We start from the raw sequence: 15814 nt of genomic DNA, 5'->3' as shown, positions 1-15814 counted from the left end.
GTGGGTTAGTTTGGGACATCTGGAGGAAAGAGATGGGAAGAGGGAGGATGGAGGAGCCAAATTTAGGGCTCTGGTGCTTAGCTGCTCATCACCAAGGCAACTGCGTTGCTGTGGCAACAGCAAAGCCAGCATCTCATCTCCCAAGTACCTCGTCAGCTACCGTTACCTCCACGCCAGCCAGCCACTTCCGTATAGGGGGCTGCGGCCCTCCGGAAACGGCTGAGGAAGGCGAGCGCTGCTGCTGCAGTAGCCAATCGGATGGGCTCTGTGGCGAAGGACGCAAAGGAGGAGTTGGGACTTCTTTGAAGCTCGCCAAAGGGCTCTGGGAGGCGGGAGTATCTCCCTTCCCCGCCACTTACGGGACCAGGGGAGGAAGAGGAAGGGGGCGGGGTCGGGTGAGGCCGACTAGGGGCCGGGGCCGGGACCCAGGTAAACGTGGGGAGGATCCGCCCACTGTCGCTTCTGTGCAATAGGAAGCCAGCAGTCCAGTCCGGACAGTGGGAGTGCCCAGTGAGCGTCGTCACCAGGCCCTGGTGCAAGGCAGGCCTAGCCAATCGGCGGCGGCGGTGGGCGGGCGGCAGAGGCGGCGCGGCGGAGGCGGAGCGGGCGCTGCGGCAGGAGGGAAGATGGCGGATGAGGAGAAGCTGCCGCCCGGCTGGGAGAAGCGCATGAGCCGCAGCTCAGGTGCAGCGGGGGTCGGGGCTGGGGCGGGGCCGCGCGGGCCTGCGGAAGCAGGGCTCGAGCTCGTCTCCTGGGCGCGGTGTAGTTGTCCGATTTCCATGGGATCTTGGCTCCTCCGAATCGTCCCGGGTAACGGCCCCGGCCCGCCCTGTGGACGCTTTGAGCCTCGGGAGCCGGGAAACCGGAGGAAACTAAGGCGGGGATGGGACCGGGAAAGCCTAGGGCGCTGTGGGGGAAACGGGGGGAAGGGGCCGGGGATCCTCCGGCTCTCCGCCGGGCGATGGGCTTGGTCCTGCCGACCGCGCCGACACTGTTCGGCCTCACGCACCTGACGTCGCGGGGAAACGTCTGTGCGCCCCGCTGGGCCCGGGGCGCCCCTGGGGGAGGAGACCCCCTGACCCCTGCTCAGGGCGTGGCCCTACGGTTGCCCGGCCTCGGATCCCCAACCCACTCCCGCTAACACGCGTGCCGTCCACACCGAATGCTGAGCCTATGGTGAAATTCTGCCCGAGGACGGCCCCTGTGCTGGGGCTCGATTTAAGGCTTACGGACAAGAATGGCGACAACAGGGCACTTTGATCGGCGTCAAGCGTTATGCCGGGCGTTTTAAGTGTTTTCTGTCACTGAATGGCCACAGCTCTGGGAGGTCGGTAGTCATTACCCCTATTTTGCAGGTGAGGAAGCGGACGGCAGAAAACTTACGGAGCTCGCCCAAGGTCATTCATTTCCGGGGGTGGGGGCTGAGGGCGAGGTTAGGGCCTAGTTTGACTCCAGAGGCCCCTGCCCTTGTCACTGCAAACTGCTGAGACGCAGGCCCCGCTCTCACTCCACTGCCTCCATGGCCCATAGTAATCAAAGTCGCAGGAACAATTCCGGTTTGTTGAACGCCAGGCACTCTGGTGAGCACTGCATACATCATCATCTCTCCACGTTCACCAACCCCATCAAGTCTGATTCTCTCGCTGCACTGCCACTTTTCAGCTGAGAAAACTGAGGTTGGGAGAGCTAGAGCCCATTGCCAAGGTTTTAGAGGCCGTCATTGGTTCAGCCCTCTCCCACCCTGCCTCAGCCCTGGTCTGTGGCTATGACCTGCAGCTTAAAACGGATGCACTGTCCACCTCTGGGCCCCAACTCGTGCCGTTCCTGCTCTGCTCAACCCTGACAGCCCTCCTCAGGGGTGACATTCAACCCTTCGCGGTGCTGGGCACAAGTCCTCCATGTAACCCAGGCAAACTGGTTTTCTGGAATGATGCCCTGTCTCTCCTGGGTCCCTCTTCAGGCTTCTTGTGTGCCGTGTTCGCTCCCTGCTGCTCAGTCCCTGCCTAATGTCTGGCCCCCAGTAATGCTGGCCCCTTGGTGCAGCACAGTACACTGTAGGGAAAAAGAGCTGAGCTTTGGTGTCTGACACGCTTGAGTGCAGTTGTGCCTGGAGCCCACTGAACAGTCAGGAAACATTACCTAGTTTTGTCATCTATAAAAGGAATATGATCATAGGTATCACACTCTTAATGTGTGCCAGGAGCTATCCTGAGCACTTTACAGATAAGAACTCATTCAGTCCTTACAATGGCCCAACAAGCAGGTGCTGTTGTCTCCGTTTTACAGGTGAGAAAACTGAGGCCCGGGGAAGGTAGGTCATACAGTGAGTAAGTAGCCAAGGCAGATTTGAATAGGCAGTCTGGCTGCTGAGTGCATGCTTTGAACCAGTCCGTCTCCCCCACCCTGGCTTCCTCTCCACTGTCACTCTGGGTCATTCAAAGTTATCAGTGACTGAAGTTACCCTGTTGTCTCATTTGCCGACACCTAGAATGTTAGCTCCCTAAGGGCTTGTGGCACGTGGTGGATTTGCTGAATGATGGCATCTCATAGGCCAGTTCCTTATCCTGGCCTGTGAGCAGGTCCCAGCTGAATTCCTGCCTCCTCTCCCTTCAGGCCGGGTGTACTACTTCAATCACATCACTAACGCCAGCCAGTGGGAGCGTCCAAGTGGCAACAGCAGTGGCGGCGGCAAAAATGGACAGGGGGAGCCTGCTAGGGTTCGCTGCTCACACCTGCTGGTCAAGCACAGCCAGTCACGGAGGCCTTCGTCCTGGAGGCAGGAGAAGATTACCCGGACCAAGGAGGAGGCCCTGGAGCTGATCAACAGTGAGCAAGGCTGGAGATGGGCTCTGGGAGGCAGGGCGGTTGGTGCCTCTCCCCCTCCAGAGGCCAGAGTGGGCCTTGTAGAAATCACACCAGAACCTCCATGCCACTTGCTCAGCTGTCAGGTGTGGTGTTGGCCAACACAGAAATGCCTATATGTGACATGAGCCCGGCCCAGATGGCCACCTCTCCTTCCCACTAGGGGCGGGAGGACCCAGCCTTGGAGGCTGGCAGACCCAGGTTAAGAGAGTAGCTATGCTGCCCTGTAAACCTCCATGACCTTGGGGACTCAAGTCACCTCCATGAGACTCAGTTTTTGTTATAAAATGGGCATCGTCATACTTTGTCTATAAAATGGGCACCTCTGAGGGCTGTTATGAAAATTCAGTGGGATGAGACGGTGCATGACACACAGTGGGCCCTCAGTGATTCGGAGCTATTGAGGATATCATCAAGCAGGGTTCTGTGGCACATATGTGGGTGGGTCTGCAAGAAGCGGGAGGGGGAGGGAGTTGGAAAAGTAGCAGCACAGAACTAGCCAGCAGTTAATTCTGCCCAGAGAGAGGAGGCTGTTCCTTGCTTTGTTCTGTGTTTTCTCCACAGTCTAGAGCAGCAGTTGGTAACCTTTTTCTTAAAAGGCCAGATGGTAAATATTTTAGATTTCGTGGGCCATACAGTCTCTGTCAGTTCTGCTTTGTAACATAATAACAGCCATAGACAGTATGTAAACAAATGGGCAGGGCTGTGTGCCAAGAACCCTGGTCTAGAGCACTCCAGTATAGCTGCCACTACCTACATGTGGCTATGTCCATTTACTAATTAAAATTAAGTAATACTAAAGCTTAGTTCTTCAGTTGCACTAGCCACACTTCAGGTATTCAGTAGCCACATGTGGCTAGTGGCTGCCATCTCAGCACAAATAGAAAACATTTATGTCCTGGCAAGAAGTTCTGTTGGACAGTGATCTGGATCTCACGTGTGGTTTTATCATCCATTCAGCCTTTCCCACTAGAGACCCCCGACCCCTCCCTGGCTGTTCTTACACCACGTAGCTGATCCCTCACCCACACCCAGACAGCCTGAGTTCCCATCCAGTTCGGCAAGGTCCTGGCTGTGTGACTTTGAGCAAGTTACTTAACATCTCTGAGCCTCAATCTCTTTCACCTATAAAATTAGTACCATGATAATAGGACCCACCTCATTGTAAGGACTCTGACATAATGCAGTGAAGTATGAATTATAGCACCTGGCATCTAGTAAATGTTCTATTATCGCTAGTGGTTATTGTGGTTGTTATTATTAGCACAGGCCTGGCAGAGTGCACGCTCAGTTAGTATTGGCTATTGTTTGACTATCACATCACTTGGTCCAGTACTTGGCCTGCAGGATATTACTTACACCCACACCCCCCATATGGTGTCTGGCACAGTTGGCACCTGTTAACCTCATACCTCATAGCCTTGGAGAGAGGAGCTGAGTTCTTGCACAGAATCTTGAAGGCAGATGAAAAAGCTCGCCTCCAGAGCTCTGAGGGCAGGGACTGTATCGGTCCCTTACCCCACTATATTCCCACCACCCAACACAGCCTGGTCCATCTTAGCTCTCATAGCATTGTTTCGTTAACCAATAGGAAACAAGGAAATTGCCTCCTGGCAGAGAAAATGACAGAAATAAAGGCCTACAGGCTGGACTGCAGCCAGGACTCGGGAAGGCTGAAGGGGGACCAGACCAAGAGCAGGTCCTGGCCAGGCAGAGAGCCCAGGGCGAGGCAAAGAGTTTGGGCCTTTCCTGGAGACAGCAGGAAGCACATGGCCACATGTGGCTGGAGAGGGGCCCTGCTGTGCTACACTTTCAGGAAAGAGCTGTGTGGCTGGAAGGTGAAGGGCCAGGGAAGCCAGAAGGCCCAAAGCCCAGGCTGGCTGGGACCAACTGTGAGCGATGAGGGGAGTCTGGCTGCCTCCACGGGAAGAGGAGGAAATGGTGGGGAAAGCCCAGAAAGAATCTTGAGATGATGACCTCTTGTGTCTTCCCAGCTGAAGTGGTCTCTGTTCTGAGGTTTCTGGACCACAGGGGAGTAAGCAAGAGGTAACAGGCATTCAAGATGGAGTGGCAGGAGGTGCAACCACTGGTAGCGGGGACTCACTAAATCTGAGAGTCCGAGGAAGAAGCGTTGGGGAGGCACCTGGGAGAGGAAGAGCCTGGGTTCAGCATGGCATCCAGGCCAGACGCAGAAACTCTTGGGACAATCCTGGCAAGAGATGGCAGGAGGCTAAGGCAGGTAGGCGCAGTGAGATCTCAGCATGGCTTGGAAGGAAAGCTGTGAGGCTGAGGGGACTGCCTGGAAATGGCAGGTGAGGGTGCCTCCCCCATCTCTAGGATGGACAGGGGTGTGCGTCTGGTGGGGCTGGCACAGTGGGGGGGCCTTGAGAGTGCTGAGGTCAGCTCGGGCCTTGGGGAGGGTTACCTTGGCAGGAGCGGGGGAAGGGGGTGGTGCCCCAGTAAGCTGCTAGGCCCTGGGGCTTTACCTTAAGTGGGTGCAGGCTGGGATTGTTAGCAGGGGTAGGGCTCCTGCCTCTGCTGGAGGGCCTGCTGGAAGCTGTGGGAGGAATTGCAGCTAGAGGCAATGTGACTTGAACTTGGGGGCGGGTGGGAAGGGTGGTGCAGATTCTGAGAGATGGAGGAGGCAGAATCGAGAGGACGGGGCGATGGATTAGATGCATGGGGTGGGGAAACGTCAGAGGTAGTGTGGCCCACCCTGGAGTCACACACAGATGGATCCTGTGCCAGCTGTGTGGCCTTGAGCAAGTGTCTTCATTCTCAGAGCGTTGGTTTCCTTTTCTGTAAAATGGGTACAAGGTAGCCATGAAGATGCAGGGAGTGCTCAGCAGAGCAGTAGGCTCAGTGTCCAGTGCTCACTGTCTACGCAGCGGAGCCTTGACCTCAGTCATTCAGGTGCGTGTGGGGGGGCCAAGGTCAGGACAAGGCCTCTGCTCACTGGCAGCCCCTGCTGCTTCCCCGAGGCCCATGGGAAGAGCTCTGGGCAGGGATGTAGGAGGCCAGTGGGCTCAGCAGGCAGACCCTCAGATGATACTGGGCGGTGACCTCCCTCTCAGCCTCAGTGTCCAAGACACTGAGATGGGCCAGGGCAGGCTTCCTCGGGGGTTGTTAGGAGGGAGCAGTGAGACGCGGGCGTGGTGCCATGTCAGTCAGCAAGCTTTGGGCCTTGGGGCCTCGTTCTCTCTAGAATGAAAGTGGATGTTCCCCCTGCCGTGGGATTGTTCCAGGCGCTCAGGAGAACAGGATCTGGGCAGCACACTCTGTAGCTGGCAGCCTGGGTCGAAGGCTCAACAGTATCCATTTAGAGCCAGTGCTCCTCGCTGCCCAGAGGGGATAGGCTGCCTGCAGTGAACCAGCACGTCCAAGTTTTCTGCTGAGACTTCTTTTTCCAGCATCGGCTCGCTCTGCAGCTGCTGGACTGCGGTCAGGGATCCGAGGCCTGGCTGCCCGTGGTGCCGGTGTCCTTGTCTGAGGAGGCCAGGCCGTGGAGAAGCCCTCCTCCCCACCTGCTCCCCATCCCTCTGCCCCTGCGTGCCCAAGGCCTGAGGGCCCCAGGGAGACCCCCACACATCCCCTTCCCCAGAGTCTGAGGGCCAGTGAGTGCCTTTGGCCGTGTGTCCCCACTCCAGGTTCTTCCAGCCGCTGGGCCCCTCCCGCTGGATCTGGGGTCTTCTGGGATGGCAGAACTAAGCCTGTCACCTTTTTCCTGTCTAGGCTCCTTCTCTAGATTGTCTCCAAACCCTTTTAGGGTTAAACACCACCGCATTTGTTCACTCACTCTCCCTTAAGTGCATGTGCTGTATTAGCTCGGGCTACTATAACAGAGTACCAGAGACTAGGAGCGTCGACAATAGCTATTTATTTCTGACAGTTCTGGACGCTAGAAATCTGAGATCAAGGTTCTGACCGATTCAATTTCTGTTGAGGGCTCTCTTCCTGGCTTATAGGCAGCCACTGCCTTCTCACTGTGTTGTCACACAGCCTTTCCTTGGTGCATGTGCGTGGGGAGAGAGAGGTGCAGCTCTCTGGTGTCTCTTCTTATAAGGACACTAATCCTATTGGATCAAGGCCCACCCTCTGTGCCGGTAGCACCGAGGTTGCCGGTTCGATCCCCACATAGACTACTGTGAGCTGCACATTCCTTAAAAAAAAATAAAAGCCCACCCTCATGACTTTGTTTAACCTTAATTACTTCCATAAAGGCCCATCTCCAAGTACAGTCACATTGGGGGTTCAAAGCTTCAACATATAAATTTGGGGCACACAATTCAGCCCATGTTATGGGAACTGACGGCTAGTAACTGTCAAGGGCTTGTTCTGGGCCAGGCCCTGCTCTGGCAGGAGTTCCTTTACTCCTCACAATAGCCATCCAAGGTGGGAGCTGCTGATGAGCCCATTTTACAGGCCAGGCAAATGAGGCTCCAAGAGGGAAAGTCACCCACCAAGGTCGTAGAGCTCAGGAGCAGTAAAGGTGGGATCTGAGCGCAGCACTTGAGGTCCAGAGTCCACCGTCCTCAGCCTCAGGGACATACGTGATCTGCCAACAGGCAGATGCGGTGTTGCTGTGCCTCCTGTTTCAGGGGCCCCGGAACTCCCCGAAGCAGGTGGCAGGTGCCTGCTCCAGGCCGGGCTCCTTGAGAGGCCACCTGGGTCTGCCGGCTCTGAGCCTGTGCCCCGGCCAGAGCCCGGTTACATGAGGCACAGTCTTGGTGACCGGTGTTGACTTAGGCAAGGCCTGGGCATTGCCAGGAAAAGGCCGGGGAGGGTTGCACTTCCTTTCTCGCATCCTCTAGCACGTGACTTGAGGTGCACAGAAAAAAGGCGTGAGACTCCAGCATTTCTGCCTACGGAGCCCAGTGGTGGATCCCTCGCCCTCCTTCCCTACGGCCTGTTCCTGTCTCATTTATTCATGAATTCCTTCAGTGTTGTGGACACTTGTTCTGTGCACAGCACTGGGTGCTGGGGACACAGCAGTGAGCTAGGCTGACCCGGCCCCTGTCCTCCGGTATGAGGCAGGCGACAGACACACAAACAGGACGGTGGTAAATGCAGGGCCCAGCGCAGTCTTAGGGAAGGCTCCCAGGTAAGACCAGAAGACAGCAGGTGAGCTTCAGGCAAGAAGAGGCCTAAGCAAGGGTGGCATTTAGGGACACCATCCAATTGGCGGGATGGGTGGGGGTGAGGTGAGCAGAGGAGCAAGGCCGGATGGGAGGGACATTGTGGTGGGGTGTAAGACTGAGCTAAGGTCATACAGGGGTCGGAAGGTTCCCTGGCATCTTGGCTTGTGGCTAGGACCAGACCCCTGAAGTTCAGCCTCTAGAAAGGCGAACTCAGGAGGAAACCATTTTTTAAAAAATACTTCAGGCTCCATCTAAGCAGAATATTTCTGAGAGCTGGCTGGTTAGAGGAAGATTTGGGTTCTCTGAAGGAGGTCATGGCAAAAGCTTGGCTTTTGTTGGATTTTTAGGCCGATAGCACTTGCACCCTGTGCTTCTTGGCCAGGCCTACAGCCACAGCTGCTGGAGAAGGAGGCCATGTGGTGCTTGTAGTGGGCTCGGGACTGGGCCTGGCTCCAAAGGTGCTGGGCGGGCAGGTCCACGGGAAGGGGGTCCTGCAACGTGTGCTGGCGAATGGAGGTTCAGACAGGAGAAGGAACCTCGGTGCTGTGTGGGTGAGGGCAAAGGAGTAACGGGCGTCCAGGGGGAGAGGGAGGGGGAGGAAGGGTATTCTGGTGACATCTGGTTCAGGTGAGAGTCACCTGTGCATGCGTCTGGCACAGGGGGACCACCTAGCAGCCCCAGGGATGTGTCCTGACCACGCCAGGACATATGGGCAGAAGCCGCCGCAGCGTCCACGCCATAGTGGCTGGGGTTTGTGCCACATCAGCAAGCCTTCCTGACCTTCAGCACATCACGGTGTGGCCAGGCCAGACGGAGACGTACCAGCGAGGGCGCCCAGGGATGGGCAGATCAGAGAGAAGTGGGGACAGCCTCATCACAGGGACATGCAGCCCACGTGGAAGGGAGAATGGTGACAGCAAGTGGCATTTGTCAAAGTCTCACTCTGTGCTGGACACTGTTGTGCTTGTCACTGTGTCATGCTGGTACATGGCGAATGATTCAGACTCAGAGGCAAAGGAGTGGGTAGGACGGGACAGAGTGACAGGGTGACGGGGGTGGTCATGGGAGCGTCAAGCTGGTCAGATACCAGGACCTACAGTTGCTGCAGTGGCATCAGCGAGATGGGGTGACAGGTATACAGTCAAGTTTGTGTCATTTTAACTGCAGTCCCAGGCAGATGGAGGGTAGTGACCTTAAGGTCAAACGTGCCTGAGACCGACGGGCCCGGGGAAGTTTGCAGCAGCCCAGCGTCAGGCAGATGCCCCAGCTGGGTATCTGGGCCCCAGGGCACCAGGTAGACTAATCCACAGTGTCCCTGTGCTGCTCGGACAGGTACCAGGCAGGCGTGTCACAGCCTTGTTAGGTCACACAGTGGGTGGAAGTGTCACAGTGGTGTGCAGAAACCCCGACAGGTGTGACAGGGTGACCCTCCCATCTGAGGCGTGACCCAGGCCCCATCACTGAGCTGATGGGTGCGTGGTCCTGGGCACCCCCAGGGGCCTCAGGGAGAATGCCCCCAGTAAAGTGGCTGTCAGGACGGCCATGCAGGCCCAGACCAAGTGGAAGTCTGGGGCCAGGTGTCCTGGAGCCCTCCCAGGGGCTGCGTCTAGAGGCAGGGAGGAGCCTGGCAGGGATGCCCAGAGCAGGATAGGGGCATTTCAGGGAGCAAAGGACGGGTTCCTTTCCTGTGGCTCCAAGGGCTCCACCCTGGACTCTGGAGCAGCTGCTGGCTCCTTCCTACCCACACACACAGCGGTGGTTCTCTGCACTTTCTGCCCCCAAACATTAAAGTGCACAGATGCTCTTTACTGGCCCCTGCACCTTCTGCTGGGAGCCCTTTTCCTCAGTCATCCCTTCCCTTCCTTCCGTCAGCCTCGGCCTTCTTCTCCCTCCAGGGGAAATCAGGATCCAGTGGAGACAGTTTGAGCTGCACAGAGGGTGAATCTGGTGCACTGCCAGCACACCCTTTTGGGGTAGCTGGGAGAAGAGCCATGTAGGCTCTCTCTGGGGCCATCATCCATGGGAATGACAGGGTACTATTCCCAGGGTCTCTTCACTGCGCCAGTAAGCAACCCAGCCCTTCCCTCTGGCTTACAACAGATGGGAACAACTGAGGCTCAGGGGCCGAGGACATGGCCAGCTCCTGTGGCAGAGCTGGGCTCATGCCCTGGCTCATGCCCTGGGGAGTCTTAGGGGGCCCTAGTTCCCAGCATCCCTCTTTGTCTTGTTTCCTGGGGTCCTCCCCAGTGAGGCCTGGAGGTAAATTTTCTCTCAGAATATGTGTGGGGGGGTGGGAACAGGTCATGCTAAGTTCATGTTATATTTGTGTGCAGTGGGGATAGTGACAAAAGGAGCAGGGCTGTAGGACCGGGGTGTGAGACCAGCATGGCTGTTGAGGTCACTGCAGTGTCACATGCATGTGGAAGGCACCACTTCATGGACACCTGTGACTCCAAGCGTGACTGCACGCGTGAGCAGGGAGAAGGCATTTGTGGGTGTGTGTTAGCATATGGGGCTGGCGAGGGTTCACGTGTGTGCGTGGGTGCACGCGGTAGGGCCGGCGTTGCACACCCCTTTCTCAGGGACGCGCCAGCCCCCATCTGGAGCCCTCCCGCCCCACCCCGCCCCTGACGTGGGGGTCTGTGCCTCGTCTGTCTGCAGGCTACATCCAGAAGATCAAGTCGGGAGAGGAGGACTTTGAATCTCTGGCTTCACAGTTCAGTGACTGCAGCTCGGCCAAGGCCCGGGGAGACCTGGGTGCCTTCAGCAGAGGTGCGCAAGCGATGGGCACCCCCAAGCCCCGGGGACCCTCTGTGCCACAGCCCGTCGAGGATGGATGAGATGGCCCTTGCCGCACAGGCTTGCGGGGTCCACCAGGTGGCAGCACAGTCCCTCCCTCAGGCTCCTGAGGCTGCCTTGCTGGTGGGGGGCGGGGGTGACTGCAGAGCTTCTCCCCCGTGTCATTCCCTCTTGGGATAGGGAGTCAGCCTGTGTTCTTCTCTGCGCAGTTGTCCCCATCACGGGCCTGCCAAGCTGCCATATGCCTGTCCTCTTGGGGGTATAGGGCAGGGGCCCCTGAGAGCCCCGGGCGTGGCCTTCAGCATCCTCCTCCCAGGTAGGGAACCAGGGCTGAGGGGAGGAGGGGTACGATCCGCAGCCCCGAGTTGAGGCCTGTCGGGGCTGGGGCAGTGGGAAGGGAAGAGCACAGGGGACCGGGCCAGCACCTCCTCCTCTTTGTCCTCCTTCCCCTCCATCCTCTTCCTCCCTGAGGTACTCAGGATGGGGTGCGGGGTGTGGGGAACCGGTAAGGAGCTGCCACCCACCCCAGGAGGCAGGCAGGGCAGACCATGTGGAAGGGCTGGAAATTGGGCCCAGGGAGACGCGTTCATCACTAATATGCGTCTCTAAGCACGCAGCAGTGACAGCAGCTCTGCCTGCCATCCCTCATGCTGTCCTCGGGCTTCCTGGAGCCTCCTTAATGGCCCTGCCACCCCCAGCTGGGCCGCGCAGCACTGTGACAGGGCCATAAAGCACGTGAGCGTGAGGCTGGGCGCAGGTGGGAGCCCTGTCCGGCCGCCCTGGCTGGCCCTGGTCGGCAGCCGGGTCCTGACCCCACACCGTCCTCCACGCTCCCCCAGGTCAGATGCAGAAGCCGTTTGAAGACGCGTCCTTCGCGCTGCGGACAGGAGAGATGAGCGGGCCGGTGTTCACGGATTCCGGCATCCACATCATCCTGCGCACGGAGTGAGGGGCAGCTGGGCCGCAGACCCCGCCTCCCACCGCCCGCCCCGCCGTGGGCGCCCCTCCCTGCTGATGCCACACAGTATTTATTGTTCCCACAATGGCTGGGAGAGGGGCCCTGTACCTTTAGGGGGCTCCTGTCTGCCCCAGGCTGGGGCTGACCCCGCCAGATTCCCCTCCCCTTTAGGGATTGACTTCAGAAGGGCAGTGGGGTGGGGAGGCTCCCAGAGCTCCCAGACCCAGGGGGTGGGGGTGACCTGTCCCAAAGGGAAGGCCTAGTTAGCTGAGCTGCCCCCTGTGTCCCCCCAGGTCCAGGACGGGGGCAGGAGGGCCTTACGTTGTTTCTGGTTATGCCATGTTCTGTTGGGTTGCAAAAAGCGAATGTTCTGTGTGGGGCCCGGCTGCTCCCGCCTTGGGGCCCTCTGAGCAGCAGTGCAACACCCTCCGCACCCTCCATTAAACCTGGAACCACTGCTCTGCGTCCTGGTCTCATTTCCTCCCTGTCGGGGCACAGTCCTCTGCCGCCACCCCTGGTGTCCAAGGGTCCAGGCTGTCTCCTCCCCAAGATGCCTCTTCACCCTGGACCTAGGGGTGTCCTCCAGGAATTCATACCAGTAGCCAGACTCCAGGGAAGTGGGGCATGGTTCAGTGCCAGCTGTCCTCAAACTTTGGTATTCAAGAATGTTCTAGAACGCAAGGGCCCTGCTTTAACCCCACAGAGCGGGACTCAGCAGGTCAGGTAGCTGGGGATTTGCGCGGGATCCTTGGGAAGCCAGGTTTAAACCCCTCTGCTCTAGGTGCTCTCTGCACCCCCCGACCCCCTCCACACATGGGCCGCCCCAGTTAGAATAAATGATGCCCACACCCTGGAGCCTGCTTCCCTGGCACACCACCAGCTCTTCTGGCAGGTTGTGCCTGGGTCCTGCTGCCTCTGCAGATGCTGTTACCACGGCAACAGGGGGGCCAGCCAGGAGGGGAGGGGACTACTGCTCAGCCCTCGCGCAGTAAGGCTCTCTGCTGGAACATGGGAGGGTGCTGTCCTCAAGCAGAGGAGATCCCTGTGGCAGATGCGGCAACTCTCCCTCCTCTCGGGGCACCTGCTAGGGTGGGGATCTGTGGGTGTGGCAAAGCTGCTGTCCAGCGCACCCTTACAGCTGCCCCTGTACCAGGGTCTGGTCAGGGGGCTCATTCATCCTGGAGATTTATGAATCTGTTAGAGGAGGTTATGCCCACTGCCTCTCCCCGCCCCCTCCCACATCATGGAGATAGCAGGCCAGTAGGGCTTGGGGACCTAAGCAAAACAAACCCTTGTCTGGCTTAACCCAAGGGAGGCCCCCCAGGGCTAAGCCTCTAATAAAGGCCTGAGTCTCATCAAGTCACCTGGGCTGACTCCCATCTGACAGGTTTCCGGAGCGATCGCTCTCTGCCTGCCGGAGCATTTGTCATTAGGAAGCTTTAATGAATTCCTTTTCAGCTCTGGCGGGCTGGGGAGAGCCAGCCAGTTGGCTGCACCTCCAGGCAGAATCTTCTGTCTCCTATAGGGGCCACAAAGCAGGCAGCAAGCAGACCCACTGTTTGCGTCAACAGTTCTGTGGGGTGGAAGCAATCGCACCCCAGCTCGCCAAATGGAGCCTCTGGAAAGGATCAGAAATGAATGCTTGGGTGGGCAGGAGCGCACGTGGGATTCTCCAAGGCGAAGGGGGTCAGTGGAGAATGGGCCCGTGCCCTGCTCTCAATACCAAAGGATAGACATCCCCAGCTCCCAGGCATCTGAGATGTTGCCAGGGAGGGCTGTGTATTTTCCTGTGCCGGCTGGCAGAGAAATGGTCTTTGTGCACTCCCTGTAACTTTGGGCGTGTGTGTATCTCCAGATGTGCGTGATTGTATGACACGTCCCTAGGCGGGTCCAGTGCGACCCAGGGAGTCCCCCTGTCTGGGTGTGACTCCCCTGCCTCTGTGGACCCCTTCCCCTTCCTTTGTCTAGCTGTGCAGCAGCCAAAACCCAAACGCGAAAGAACACTGCTGTGAGATGAACATGCCCCCGGAGCCCGCTCACCGTCAGGCTGATTCATGATTCAGTAGCTGTGGCTTCCCTCGCCTGCTCCATGTTCTCCCCACCCTCTCCTGCCCGGAAGTGGGGCTATAAATCCCAGCCGTTCAGGATGGCAGCACCAGGGCAGTCTTCCCTCCCAGCCAAACTCTACCCCCGGGGGCTAGTGTCCACAACTCTTCCCTGTGTACTAGCCCAGGCTTCGGTGGCCACAGGCAGGGCTAGGTCAGGTCCCCCCAACTCAGAGTAACACAGGTATTGCCGCGGGATGGGCTACAGTGCTTCCCCAATGTAGACAGGTGCACGTCCCTGGGGAAGTCACAGCTGGCAGAGGGGGGCCTGAAACCCATGGGTGACATGATCCTGGCCTGGGAGGGGTGTGGGGTGTTATTCCTGCCTGTCCTTGGTTGCAGATACAGTGGACCCTTGAACAATGCTGGTGCTAGGGCCACCAATACCCGGCGCAGTCAAAAATCTGTATAACTTTTGACTCCCCCAAAACTTAACCACTAATAGCCTACTGTTAACCGGAAGCCTTATGGATAACAGTTGATTAACACGTTGTATGTTATATGTATTATATACTGTATTCTTAGAATAAAGTAAGCTAGAGAAAAGAAAATGTTACTAAGAAATTCATAAGAGAAAATACATTGACTATTGTAAAAAAATCCACATATGTGTGGACCCATGTAGTTCAAACCCATGTTCAAGGGTCAACTAAATCCATATAAGTGTGTATAAGATACTTAGTGTATATCTATAGTATATAAGTATATCCAATATACGGAACGCTGGACCTCCCTGTGTGTGTGTGTGAGAGAGAGAGAGAGAGAGAGAGAGAGAAGCAGTTACGATGCCGAGCACTAGTGGCATCCATTGGAGGACTGTTGTACAGATGTGACAGACACCCACATCTAGCCCTTCTCCCAACTCTGTGTGTCATGCAGGGTGTCATGCGGGGTCTCTGGTCCCACTCCCCATATAACTCACGACATGGTGAGGCCAAAAAGGAACACCCACGAGCCACAGATAGGGGAGTCACACCACTACAGTCTCGCTGGCAGCTGGGTTGGAGACACAGGAAGCAAGAGCCACACGATCCGCAACCCACCGTCCACTTCTCTGCCAACCTACCTCACTTGCTGGCTGCAATCCGCTGTGCTAACTGCAATCCGCTCTTGCTAGCTCAGCCACCATCTTCTTGCTAGCCCCCATTTGCTGCTAGTGTAGCCACGACAGTTATATTAGTGGCCAATGGCTCACTGGTTACAGCTGACGGCCAACTAGCCACAGCTGATGGCCCGCCAATCACAGCTGACGGCCATTTACTATCCGAGTGAGCACCTTTCCACATGAGGCCGAGAGCCTGGAAACTGCACTCTTGGCTCTGTCCCACACTGTGTTTTAGACAAAGATTGTTGAACTCAGCACCCTCAGTTCCCGTTCTTAATTGGAAAGTACTTGGTATCAAAGACCAATGGCCTACCCCCTATCCCCATGCTCACCTTGGAGATTTGCCTCCAAATAAACACACTCGGACGACTGGTGTACAAATGTTCCAAGTGTCCCAGCCCTGTGCCTTTTGTTTAAGCAGGTACACAGCAAAGTGCCTCTCAACATGTTTATCCAGGAATTGATTTCTTTTTCTATGTCATACTTGATTTAAGTGGAAATTAATTGCTTTTCTTGAAGATTTCTTTAAAAATTAGTTTTAAATGACTGCATTAGGCAGTCACATTTATTATTCATTGGTTTCCTTCACAATATGGCCCCCGTGTCCCAAGTTCCTGGAGATGCCAACACGGAGCGGTGTTGATTTAATCAAGAGGCCATTAATTAGAAATGGGGAGATCAGGGAGATCCCAGAGGAGCAGCTTTCTGCAGCCTCTGGCCTCAGCGGGTGGGGGTGGGGTCTGGCTGGTGGGGCTATTTACACAATGTTTCTGCTCAGGATTCAGTTGGGGACAAAGAGTTGTGGTAGACAGCACTACCTTTGTTCCCCAACCTTTGTTCCCCACCA

The 15814-nt window shown here is 56.9% G+C and overlaps 1 protein-coding gene across 2 annotated transcripts; it reads left to right on the top strand.

The window, feature by feature from the left end:
- Positions 1–495: 495 nt before the first annotated feature.
- PIN1 (peptidylprolyl cis/trans isomerase, NIMA-interacting 1) lies at positions 496–14404 on the top strand. 2 transcript variants are annotated; one of them, XR_013995116.1, is made up of 5 exons: positions 496–684; positions 2614–2826; positions 10662–10772; positions 11009–11115; positions 11639–12214. XR_013995116.1 is itself a non-coding variant. In XM_081076627.1 (4 exons), the coding sequence occupies exons 1-4, from the start codon at positions 627–629 to the stop codon at positions 11746–11748; spliced, it is 492 nt and encodes a 163-aa protein (XP_080932753.1). In that variant the 5' UTR covers positions 505–626; the 3' UTR covers positions 11749–14404. The 2 variants fall into 2 exon arrangements, 1 of the variants encoding a protein (XP_080932753.1); XM_081076627.1 differs by lacking the exon at positions 11009–11115 and having other exon boundaries at positions 505–684; positions 11639–14404.
- The last annotated feature ends 1410 nt before the right edge of the window (positions 14405–15814 follow it).

This window comes from Rhinolophus hipposideros (genome assembly GCF_964194185.1).
Source record: "Rhinolophus hipposideros genome assembly, chromosome: 16".
Taxonomy (NCBI): Eukaryota; Metazoa; Chordata; class Mammalia; order Chiroptera; family Rhinolophidae; genus Rhinolophus; species Rhinolophus hipposideros.
The sequence above is the reverse complement of the archived record's forward strand: the minus strand, read 5'-3'. Positions and strand labels throughout refer to the sequence as shown.